Raw genomic sequence first — 13,593 nt, forward strand, 5'->3', positions numbered from 1 at the left:
TTAATGTTTTAAAAAATGTCTTCAAGCATCACTGCTCATCAAGGCATGTATTTAGTTTAAGCGTATGTATTCCACACATTTATATATATGTCATATATACTTTGATCAAAGTAACACAGAAAAAGGGTAAAAATGGAAGACAAGTTTGATAGAATTCTTTTGCTTAATGTATTTTAGCATCCTTAAAATAATGGGACCTGTTTCAGTGACCGTTACGAAATTTTCCATGAAAAAAAGTTTTGACTTTAAAAAAAAAAGTGTAATTATCAATTAACTGCCATGGTCTTCGAGTGATGGAGGTCAAAAGATCAGACTTAAACTATGTTTAACACTATGTTACTTGTAACGCGGAATATCCAGTCATATCCAGTACCTTAAATGAAACATTGCTATTTCTAGTTTACATCTACTATGGTCTTAACCTTTAACCTGCAGGTGGCAAGTGATTCTGCCTTTGAGACCAGAGTAGACCAAGATCAACTTGCACATCTGTGCAGGGTGATCATGGTCTGCACTGTTCGCTATTCTGTCAGTATATTTTCAGTGAACACCCTTGGAATAATAAATGGTATTGCCAAAAGTGAATGGTGGACGAGTTCATTTTAGAAATTTAGCAAGCTAAGGGTTAAATAATGCCAGTCGGCAATTTTCGTTTGTTTACGTATTATCCGTATGCGATTTCGGCATTCCCCGGTACGTGCTGTTTATGGCCGAGGGATGCCGAAATGACAAACGGAGGATACGGAATTATACGAAATATTGTGCGGACATCGCTTCTTTATGGTGACTTTGAAAATAAAAGAAGTGATCAAAATTTTTCACTCATTATACATTTTATTTAAAAAGTGAAATCAGAAAAAAAAGACATGTATGAAATGTATGGCATCATTTACACAAAATGAAAGGTCTCGATTAATGTCTTTATTTTGTATGATATTGTTAGAAAGCTGAAAACAATATAAGTCAGTGACTTAAAGATGTTCATGCATGTGCTATTCCAGAGACAATAAAATTTTAATTTTTGCGATAAAATAGTATTATGTAAATTCAGTTTTAAATTGCATTATTTGCATAAGCAAGGCATATGTTAGACTTTTAAGCACAGCATTTGTTTTTGTTGACTGGGATAAGAGAGGTTTATTTACACCATTCAACATCTAGTCCGATTACCTCATTCGGCTCTCCAAAGACAAAAACCAGAATGTGTCAAATGAAGTCACCAAAACAGGACCTTTGACGATAGTTAATCAATATAAACGTGATTTAATACAATATATATGCGAGTTAATATCACGCAATACAGAAGATAAATATAGCAAAAGGAATCAATTCTGAAATCCAAAGCTTCTCCTATGATGTAGTATTGCAAGTAAATACCTAAAATTATGGCAAAGCATATATAAAATTTCTTAAATAACACACTTTGTTTTCATTTAAAAAATGCAGATCCATTTAATCGGGGAAATTTCTATAACATCTCATGGCTCCATCTGAAAGACAAGTGAATTCTTTACAAAATTACACCAAAATACTCTTTATCAAATTATTAATCTGTTATTGGGAATAAAACAATTCCCTATCATGCCCCTGAGAATATAAAAGAAACAGCATACTCTGTATCGTGAAATAAATAATTCAAACCGTAAATATTTTCTAGGTCATAGTTACTGTGATACGGTCAGAAAGAAACACTGAGTGGGTTTAATTGTCAGATCATTTTCGCACAACAGTGTAATTCATTGTCCGTTAGAGGACGAATAAACACGCGATGGTTCGACTGATGTTCCTAGATAAAATATTGACAGTATTATTAAATAAACCGTATAAGCCAATCAGAAGGCTCGTTACAAATCCAATGTGTATCGGAATGGTGGCCATTTCAAACACTGGATTTTGTAAACACGGAAAAGAAAACATTAATTTCAGGCGATTTCCTGTACTATGAGCTCAAAGTATTAGCATGTTTTAAGGCTATTTGTCTGCATGATAAATCTATTCATGTAGACTAATTGATTTTGTTGATTATGGTATCGTAAACTGATGGTGTAATCCTCGCGAATCGGCAAACTTGGCCAAGCGCCACAGGAGGTGTGATCAATTAAAGCATTGTTTTGTTGTCATTTGCTCTGTTGACGAGTAAATACTCTGTGTCTTTTGTAGTTGATAAGAGGATATTAATTTCAATTTAATCACAAATAAATCAAACATGGCTACTCCAAGACTGGGAACCAGAGGAAAACGCATATTGCCAAATATTCCACATGTTAATTTCAATTCAGAAACAATAGAGACTTCTATATGTGGAACACAAACACCAGGCAGACTTAAAGGCGACCCTTTAAGTCCAATGAATAGGCTTAGCAGTGACGAGACCTCATTGAGGTCAGAAAATTCTGTTTCATCAATTTTTGATGGTGAAAGTGGGTGTGACCAAAGTAGGAATACTTCAGAAAATGTGACTCCATTGCACATTAATTCGCTTGTGGATACTAGTAAAGCTAATGCAAATGTGTCAGTTGCAATTTCTGTCAAAACAGATGCATCCAGTAATGATTCTGATAAAGAAAATTTTGTTAACAGTCCAAGGGAATCTAAATGTGTGATAGATCGAACACCAGTTCGTGGAAATTTTCATTTGTTAAGTAACGGTTTAGAGGATGTAGCTTCTTTGCAGTTTTATTCGCCCAGCCCGAATATGAAAGTTCGCCATGGAACTTCTGTTCGGAGGCATACACTAGACGAAAAATTGTTAGGAACACCTGAATGTTACTCGTTTGTTCATTTGGATAAGAATAGATATGATTTTGGATACATAGATGCAAGAACTGATGATGGTGAAGACAGCTGTAGTGTAACAGTGGCTGTCAGAGTTCGACCATTCAGTCAAAGGTATAATGTAATTTAAAAGGATTATTCATTATTACAAAATTTGTCTTAAAATTTTTGTGTGATTGTACGTTACAGAAAATATTGCATTACAAAACAAATTTTATGCCAATTACATTTATGCTAAATGATACTGAAGTCATTCTGACTGTGATGCAATAAATGAATTTAGTATATTTTTGTTGATTTAACCATCAAAATGATGTAAACAAATATTTTAACAAGTACTTGTTTATTAAGTTCTATTATATATATAGTATATAGTTAGTCAGATCTTTCTTTGGTTTGAGAAAGCGACCATGTTTCTTTGTAAAGCCTGATTTGTCCATTTGACAAAGTCTGGTCTGTTTATACTAAAATTTATAGCATTAGCATTTTAAAAATTATTTATAACAGTCTGTTTTAGTCCATTTAATAACTATAATCATGATAATATATTATCCTATTGAAAAGTACAGTCTAAGAATACAGAAAGATATTATAAATGCAAAATTTCATTACACCATTTCACAGATTTTGTATAAATTTCAACAAACATTGTTTTTTCAACAAAAAAATTATACAAATTTGCCTGAAGTGAAGTCCCAAGATTTCCAAATATTTTCCTAGGTTAATACTTGGTATACCTCGGGACAATGTATTAAGATTGTTTATCAGTTTAATTACACTTCAACAAAAGACAATAATGGTGCCCAGTTATGCAGTAATCTCGTAATCTTATTATTTTAATTTTTGTGCTCTGAAATCATGCCAAGTTGTAAAATATTGAGCATGAAACTTTGCACTGATCATGCTGATATTTGTAAAAAATTAAAAAACACCAGCACAGTGTCTTTTTTCAGACCACTATCATGACTATGGGTTCGAGAGTCGGCCCCAATCCAAGTGACAAAAAATGATATACATCTAATAGATTTTTTTTTCCAATTTCAAGGCTAGAATTCTGAAAGTTGAAAAACAAGGCAGTATGTTAATACATTTATGACCAATTTTTTTATATGTAAGATTTTAGTTAAAAAAGATCACTTTTTAGCATTTCCCCATTTAGATGTTTTTACGATGCATTTTTCCCAATTGTCCAGCTACCATTCCTAAATCAGCTTATCAACTTATGCAAGAACTAGCCTGAGGTATTTGTTTAAAGAGATTTTATTACTTACCAGGTTTGTATAATGATAAGTTAACAAATTGTTGAGTCAATAGCCTGAGGTTCTGTCATGACTTTTAGAACAATGAAACATGAAAAGTTAGAACAATGAAACATGAAAAGTCTTATAAAGTAACAACATTAAATTTTAATGAGCTTTAAAGTTTAATAATTTAGTGTTTGAATAGTAAAACAGCCACTGAAACTGGATAGGTCTAGTAAACCTGGCTGGGAAACTAATTTTAAAAGGAGGTCATTATTTTATGTTGCCCAGGTAACCCTAGGGCAGCTTTTGTAATAATGGGCTTTATTTTGAGTAATGACCATCTGTTTTGATCTTCAACTCTTGTGCAGACTACTATATGTGTAGCATTTTGTTTGATGTCAGGGTTTAAAGAAGATTTTGTTTGTAATTTTAAAACATTAAACCAGCGCTTTTAAAGTGTTTTAAAGATTTTTATTGCCATTTCCTGTCAGTAGATTTTGAAGTATCTTTTTGATATACATTTTCTATAAAACCAGCAGTAGATTTACCAAGTCTGTTGAGATCAAATTTATGATCTGACTGTAATAATGTTAATTTCTTTCTTCATGCTGATGGCAGTCTACCAGCACCGCATCACTCTACCAGCATGGCAGTGTTGGTGATTTTTATACTTCAAATGTAAAATTCATAGAATCAGTCTAATTTTTTTTTGTGTTTATTTAAGCTTTGGATAGATATACATGTACATGTATTGCATTTAGAATGAACACGATATATCTGCATGTAGGTATAACAAATGCTTAAGTAACATTTAATAAATACGACAGTCACACATGTTGCCTCATCAAAAAAGGTGACAGTCACACATGGTGCCTAAAGGTGACAGTCACACACGTTGCCTCATCACAAGAGGTGACAGTTTTTGTAAATGTTGCATACATGTGACATCATACTCTCACATGTGCCCACTGTGGCAGAGGTGACAATGCTAGTGGCTAGGTGCTAAGTAACACCAGGAAGTCACACATGATATTTTGTACTTGTATCTTTAATTTTTCAAGCATAACTCCCTATAAAATAAAGAAGTGTGAAATCTTGGTAATGGTAACTTAACCCTTAGCCTGCTGGTGGCAAGTGATTCTGCCTTTGCGACCAGTGCAGACCAAGATCAGCCTGCACATCCGTGCAGTCTGATCATGGTCTGCACTGTTCGCTATTCAGTCAGTAAATTTTCAGTGAACATCCCTTTGAATAATAAATGGTATTACCCAAATTGAATGAAAGACCAGTCCATTTTAGAAATTTAGCAGGCTAAGGGTTAAGTATCTTTGATCACAATATTAGGTAATATTTCATCTTGTGTAAACATATGATAGAAATAACAGATGCTACTTTTCTGTTACCAAGGAAGTTAGCACATCATTTATCAAATTAAGCTGCATATATTTATAGGTTATTAGCTTTGTATCGGGAAATATGCACAAGTTCTTTAGCAAAAATATTGTGCGACTTTAGCAGCGCAATATTCTTCCGCTGAAGAACGAGTGCATATTTCCTGATGCAAAGATAATAACCTTTTTATTACATACACATCTACATGTATGAATATTATGTAAATATCATGAATTTGTTCAGTAGCCTGAATAGGATTGACATTACTGAACTAAATAGAAAAAAATAGTGCAACAAGACGCACTGAATTACATCACGCACCAGATATGAATTCAGGCCTCAGTATATGGAAAAATATTGACATTTCTGGTACCAGTGTAACTTAACGGGGAATAGAAACAAGTATGTAATAAGTATATCTATGACACAACTTTTATACAGTGGTTGTATAAAGTTTATAATATAAATAAACGGCCAGTCCATAGTTTGAGCTAAATTGACCGATTGACTGGCAGTCTATAATTCAACACTACAATCTACATGCAAATTTTGCTGTGCTTATCATGTCAAAAGTGAAAGAAAAAAGAAAGAGAATTAATTTCTTATGAAGTTATGTCATGTTAATGAAATATTTATTGAAAGCTGCTCAGGCCCCGTGTTCACAAAACATTTTAAGTCTCAGCTGAGTTTGATATTGAAACTGTGTCATTTATATATAAATAGTATGTTTGAAACTAAATTTGAACTTAATAACTATTTCCAGGTGACTTTTCAGTATTGATGGTTAGCCTCAAATGGAATATAACCTTGAAGCTTTGGTAAAATTGATATTAAAATTTCAGACTCAAACTCAGCTGAGACCGAAAAACGTTTCGTGAACACGGGGCCAGGAAATTGTGAAGTACCGTACTGTTTTGAGTGAAAATGCCACAGGAATCTCCCAGTCAAGCCGGAAAACCCTTGTGATACTCCCTTTGAGTTGAGGGAGGTTCCTCCCTGTGTTACTGTACAAGTTTGTTCTATATTTGCTTTCAGAGAATTGGGAGATCCAAATGTACGCAATGTTGTTACTATGTGTGGTAACGAGACGAAAGTGAAGGCGGACAGTGGATATGAACACAGATTCGCATATGATTTCTCGTTTTCTTCGTTTGATGTTGGCGATCCTTATTATGTGTCCCAAGAGAAAGTCTACCGGTCCCTGGCGCAGCCTCTACTTGGCAAGGCATTCGAGGGTTACAACACCTGCCTGTTTGCGTATGGTCAGACTGGTTCAGGGAAAAGTTATTGGTGGGTATTTATCAAAAAGGTAGTTCATAAATTTTGGACACACATTGTAGTTAGAAATAAATTTTAATCAAAATTTATTGGGGAATACATAGATCTACAGATCTGGTGGTCATGCCAGCAGTAACAGTATTAAAATGAGCTTTTTTGTTGTGTTTGTTTTTTTGTTTTTTTTTTGCTTAGGTTGAAAAAGTATACAAACTCAGTTAACTGATGAGCAGACAGTATTCCAATTTATAATGATATATTTGCAAAATTTATAACCCTAGTGTTAAATTTCATTTTAAATCTCAGTGATAGGTTATTTTATTAAATTTATTGATTGTAATATATCTTTTATTTTAGTATTATTAATATAGATTTTTATCTTCAGTATTTTGCTCTAATATAGCACACAAAGTGGTGGTAAATGTCCTGTTGAAAGCCCGATCATTGACAGTAGTATTACTTTCAATTAAAATCTATTGAACCTACACACAGCACTGTCAGCTTAAATTAAACAGTATCATCTTTCTACTCAATAATTCAATTAAAGTGGCCTTTGGTCATTGTTGATTGTTAAAGTGCTTCATCCCAACAGTATGGGTCAGTATCTGTTTAATTATCTGGGGAATATTTCAGGTCACACAACAGGGGTTAATTGAAATGTCTTGTAATCAAGGTAATTGAAAAGTGTTGCTTCAATTAATTAATGATTTATCTTATCCAATAGTCTTAAATTGTAAATCATTAAAAATTGATTCTGGCAGTTTGGTTATTATTAGTCTATTGACGATTTTAAAATTCTATAGAGGTTCTGTATTAGAAGCCCAGCTTGTCTACAAGGTAGAAACCTTCTTCCAAAACTTTACATAAAGGCATTTATAATAGTAAAGTTCTTTGTCAATATTGATATATTCAGTATGTTTATTATAAATAATAAGTTTATAGAGAGTTTTCTTGCCTCTTGGGTGATCTTTGATGTGAACCTGTCTAACGGAGGAACTAGAGTTACAATATGTTATAGGAACTTGCCCGACTTTTTCTTTTTTTCAAATAATTACAGTTCAGCATGGTATAAATAAACAAAAACCCTTGTTGTGTACATTAATAAAAGCGAGAGCCAAGAGGAGCCATATTTCTTGCATATGAATATGAAATATTTGCCTTATTATATATATAGTAATAAAGGTAATATGAGCCTTGCCATGAGAAAACCAACATAGTGGGTGTGCGACCAGCATGGATCCAGACCAGCCTGCGCATCCGCGCAGTCTGGTCAGAATCCATGCTGTTCGCTAACAGTTTCTCTAATAGCAACAGGCTTTGAAAGCGAACAGCATGGATCCAGACCAGATTGCGCAGATGCGCAGGCTGGTCTGGATCCATGCTGGTCGCAAAGCCACTATGTTGGTTTTCCCATGGCACGGCTCAGTTATGTATATGAATTAAAAGTAATCTTCTTTTCTAACTGTCCAAACAATATAAGGGCCCTTCACTATGATTTACAGTATCTCTTTCAATGTTATATAAAGTTTAAGCTATAAAGTTTATAAGAAGTACAAAATGTAGTTTTCTGCTATTTTTTTCTATAGCAGTTTTGCATGTCTTTCGCAAAATGGTATCTCTACAAGAGGTCTGTAATATTTAAAAAAGATGGCTCTGAACAACTAAAACAGCAACTTTGTGTAGGGGCTAGGAATAGGTTCCTAGTCTAAAATGATTTGCAGTGTTGTTTTTAGCTCGACTATTCGAAGAATAGTCTAGCTATTCTACTCACCCTGGCGTCGGCATCACACCTTGGTTAAGTTTTTGCATGCAAGTACATACAGCTATGATTTAAAGGCATATAGCTTTGAAACTTATTTATGCTTTTTCTAGGTCAGTTACCAACCTCACTGGGTCAAGTACTACTTCCATAACTCTAACATGTATTATGAGCAAATTATGCCCCCTTTTGGACTTAGAAAATTCTGGTTAAAGTTTTACATGCAAGTTACGTTCTCCAAAACTAATGCAGATATTGTATTGAAACTTCACATGTGTCTTCGGGGTTACAAAACTAGTTGATAGCACCAAGTCCCATAACTCTGACCTTCATTTTGGCCAAATTATGCCCCCTTTTGGACTTAGAAAATTCTGGTTAAAGTTTTGCGTGCGAGTACATACAGCTATTACTGAAAGGCATATAGATTTGAAACATATTTTTTCTTTTTCTAGATCAATCACCTACCTCACTGGGTCAAGTCCCATAACTCTGACATGTATTTTGGGCAAATTATGCCCCCTTTTGGACTTAGAAAATCCTGGTTAAAGTTTTACATGCAAGTAACTATCTCCAAAACTACTACAGATATTAAATTGAAACTTAACATGTGTCTTCGGGGTTATAAAACTAGTTGATAGCACCAAGTCCCATAACTCTGACATGTATTTTGGGCAAATTATGCCCCCTTTTGGACTTAGAAAATCCTGGTTAAAGTTTTGCATGCAAGTACATACAGCTATTACCAAAAGGCATATAGCTTTGAAACTTATTTATTCTTTTTCTAGGTCAATTATTAACCTCAATGGGTCAAGTTCCATAACTCTTAACATGTATTTTGAGCAAATTATGCCCCCTTTTGGACTTAGAAAATTCTTGTTTAAGTTTTACATGCAAGTTACTATCCCCAAAACTAATGCAGATATTGAATTGAAACTTAACATGTTTCTTCGGGGTTATAAAACTAGTTGATAACATCAAGTCCCATAATACTGATATGTATTTTGGTCAAATTATGTCCCCTTTCGAACTTAAAACTCTTTTGATATTTAACATTTTGGGTAATAATTTCCTGCTTCTGTGACAATATTTCGAATAGTCGACCTTGGCTGTCTTACGGACAGCTCTTGTTTTTTTTCTGGCTAATTTGGGGCTGAAAATGGCCCCCAATGCCAATGGCTAATAGTGTATTGTTTTCCCAGTTTCAAAACTAAAATTCCCAAAGTTATGTTTTCTCTCTCCTTTTTTAAAGTAAGACTTTGGTCTTTACTTATGAAACCTTAAATAGTTGAAAATCCAGACAATTTGCTAACTTAATGCATAAAAATAAATTTTATGACAATTTTGATGTTTTGATAAAAAATAGGACTTTTAACATTTCTCAATATATATGTGTTTTACATGCATTTTTCCCAATTGTAAAGGCCCTGGCCCCACACCCTAAGCAGTGGACGAAAACACTGTAAAATACAGATTGTTTGTCAAAAATGATTTTTTTATGATGTGTATTTTGTTATTTATTATCTACTATTATCTTTTTGTGTACCTTGTGTAAATATTTGTTCTATTTCCCTTGTAATTGATACACTTTTTCGGACTTAGTGAGAAGGTCTCTCCAATATTGACATTGACACCTCTTTGAATGATATACATGTAAAAATAGGATAATAAATCACCAACACTAACATGACTGAAGTTTGAATTGTGTGAAATCAGTTGAAAAAGAATTCAATACACTTTTCCCAATTATAAAAAAGCACTTTCCTCATTCCCATATCAGTGGGAATAAAAAAACCCACTGGCCTCAGAGTTGAATAAAAGCTTATTCTGAAGACCAGGAGTAGATTTTCAGTTTGGCATGATAGCATTTATAGAGCCAGGGTAATACAAAATAATAATTAAATTTAAACATCTAAGTCTAACAGAGAAAGAATTAGATAATATACATGTATGCAACAAACCCTCATCCACACACAGGTGGACCTTACTCGTGTTTTAGCTTAGAAATGGTGAACATTTTTTAAGTCAGTTTAGTTTATTAATTTTATGGTTTTTCTTTTCAGTATAATGGGACATGGAGACGACACTGGTATTATACCTAGATTTTGCGAGGAGCTTTTTTCACGTGCAGACGTAGCACGGGGCCTTGACAAGGTAATTTTCATGTCAGAGACTTAACATTGGTTGGTTTGAATACGCAGTGGAATATTTTTCATAGGGAGTGTGTACACATAGGTCTTACAACTTACGTTTGGCTTTTAGTTACTTTTTCCTTGCACGTCTAACTACAATGTAGGATCAAAAATGATGAAAAAAAATTTGAGACCAGTCCAATCTCCTGTGTGAAAGTGATTGTTTCTGAGCTCTGTTGAAGTTAACTGATGACTAATGGCAAATTCAAATTCAGAGACATTGGAAAGGTCTGTGGTGCTTTGGTGGTAAAGTGGTTATAATCACATTGGAGATCAATCTCCACTCAGGAAGGTATCTATGTGCCACTGACTTGTGGAAAGGTCTTTTGTTCTGGTCATGTGCCTGTTTGTGACTGACTCACTGAGATAATGCCTAGATAGACGCTGGATGTCTTCTCCCCCATAGAAGCTCATAAAGAACCATAATATCTAAATCATGTTTAAGCAATTTAAAAACAAAACAAAAAATGAATATAATTTTACAAGACCTGAATTAAAATCTGTATATACAGAGATTTTCAACAGATTAGAATCTCTTTCTTTCTCGTGTGAGTCTGGTGGACCGGCTCTATATCATAACTACTTTCCCTGTATTATTTTATATAATTGTAAAATAAGCAAATATAAATTGATTTGTATTGCAGCAAACTTGAATTTGTACAGTGTAATTTAAAGTTATTTTTTGCTTTTAATGGGGCTTTTGTATAATAGTCCTACTGACTGTGGACAGTGGAAATGTTATCAGTTTTTACTTAAAACTTACTGTTTCAAAAAAAGAAAAGTTTATGTTTATACTGAAAATACATATTAACTGAAAGTTTAAAGCAGTAATTAAGTGTCAGGTTTTAAAAACTTACAACTTACTGTAATTGTTACAAATTTAAACAAAAATGTTTACGATATTGTCAAGTACGGCTTTCAGATCTATTGTGTGAAATGCTATAAATTTTCTTTTATAATATCAGTAACTAACAATAGAGTGTCTAGGAGCAGTATATTGTATTGTTTACTAGCATAATTAACATTGTTCTGCTTCATTAATTATGGTAGAATAAATGGTGGCTCACTAGCTGTATTACAAATCAATCGCCTGTCTGTTACAATCATAACCAATTATGATTTCATATTTCATGACTTCCACACATGGTTACGGAATGTCATCCTCTAATTTCAAGTTTTAAGAATTTCACTCGTGGTCATAAATGTGACAATATGGTTTAAAATAACTTAATGTTGCAGATCTGTAAAGACTTAACATTGGTGGTGTCTGTTTGATTATGTATTCTTGTTAGCCGGATTTGGCATTCTTCAGAGTTAAATATAAAGCATGTCTTGGCTATTCATAAAAATTGAGGAGGTTCACAGAAATCACACACAGGGAATGTGTATTATTTCAAACAAACATGTAGCTTATATTTAGCTTTGCCCAGACTGTAGGGTAACATATTTTTTCCCAGAGGTTGTTGTTTTGAGCCCCATGCACTGCGGTCACGGCCACACCTCATATGAGTATGAATCCAGTACATCTTTTTCTCTGAAGCAACTAGTGATTCAAATAAACTTCAAGCTTGCATCACATTCAAGCTAAAATAAATATTTATAAGTATAAACTGAACTGAATGCAGGAGGTCTAGACGTAAGAATGCCATTGTCCCGCTATGAAATAATGTTTCCAAAATAAATTATAGAAACAGACTGCTATGTAGGCTTAATACATACTTTATTTGTTTAAACAGTTGTGTAGATTTTTATCTTAGGGACAACATGTAAAGGGGATTAGAATGGATTATGGGGTGTTAAAGTTGATTCGTTAAAACCGTAAAAATTGACTGTCCTACTCCAGTCAAGGGTTTATAATCTGTACCAGTATTTGATAAAAGAGAAGTTCATTTAACGATTACTATGTCAAAGGAAGCAAGTGAAAGATCAAATTTTTTGACGACTGAAAAAATTGACAACATTTTGCAGTTTTAAGTTTGTACTTTGATTCCAGTATTAATGCATAGTGTCCTGCCCAGTTTTCTCAGTTGGCAGCACAAGACTAAACAGACAAGTGGTCACAAACTGAATGAGTGTGAAAGTTGTATTTCCCCTCACAGTTTTAAGAAAGACAGGCCTGATTTGTGCGGAGAAGCTGTCAAATTTATTTTATTTTATTTTTTCTTCATTTTGTTTTCTTTATTTTACTTTTCTATTTTTTTCTTTTTTTTTGCACATGGAAAAACAGCATAAAAATCTAAACAGTATTTTTCCCAGAGCCCATTTTCAAGATCTTGATTAGTGTTACCATGCAGATGTCAATTGAAACATTCTCATGTACAAACGTAAAGAGTTTTGTGTGGTAAACTTAATAATTAGCACACAGAGCGGTCAAAGGTCGTGCTGTTGTTGTGTGACTTTATTCTTAATTTAACTTTGTAACTTCAAAGCAAAAAATGCTTTTAAATATATAGTGTTAATTGTAAATTTAAATACAGGTGTTAATTTGAAAGTCAAGTATAGGTAATAGAATGCAAAATAAAAATGTGGAAATGTTTTCTTTGCAACAATGCCCTTGATTTAATTTAAGTCCTAGATAGTAAATAACTCTGTGAAACTTCTTCTACAGCATTAGCAAGTTGAGTCCCGGGGTTTGTTGAAAAAAAAAAGCAGTCATGGTCTTATAAAAGATATAATTTTAAAGTTTATATGTGTCCCCTTATTGTTGGTTTCAGTTGAGATCATGTTGTCAGTTTTAACATGTTTGCTCAACATTATATATTAATCTTTAGCCTGCTGATTGCAAGTGATTCTTCCTTTGTGACCAGTGCAGACCAAGAATTTCATGTGAAAGGTCATTGGTGCGGGGCACCCCCCCTTGGGACCACTCAAGCAGTAACAAGCCCTTCACTTGGCACTGTTTAGAAAAAAAGCTAAGCCTAAGTTTAAAGGCCTTTGTATAGAAGCAATTCGACACTTG

At 33.5% G+C, this 13,593-nt stretch overlaps 1 protein-coding gene across 1 annotated transcript; it reads left to right on the forward strand.

Annotated features, from left to right (window-relative positions):
- Positions 1-1,878: 1,878 nt before the first annotated feature.
- LOC128548865 (kinesin-like protein KIF2A) lies at positions 1,879-10,648 on the forward strand. The gene is made up of 3 exons (XM_053524387.1): positions 1,879-2,889; positions 6,447-6,701; positions 10,506-10,648. The coding sequence occupies exons 1-3, from the start codon at positions 2,207-2,209 to the stop codon at positions 10,618-10,620; spliced, it is 1,053 nt and encodes a 350-aa protein (XP_053380362.1). The 5' UTR covers positions 1,879-2,206; the 3' UTR covers positions 10,621-10,648.
- The last annotated feature ends 2,945 nt before the right edge of the window (positions 10,649-13,593 follow it).

This window comes from Mercenaria mercenaria, chromosome 15 (assembly GCF_021730395.1).
Source record: "Mercenaria mercenaria strain notata chromosome 15, MADL_Memer_1, whole genome shotgun sequence".
Taxonomy (NCBI): Eukaryota; Metazoa; Mollusca; class Bivalvia; order Venerida; family Veneridae; genus Mercenaria; species Mercenaria mercenaria.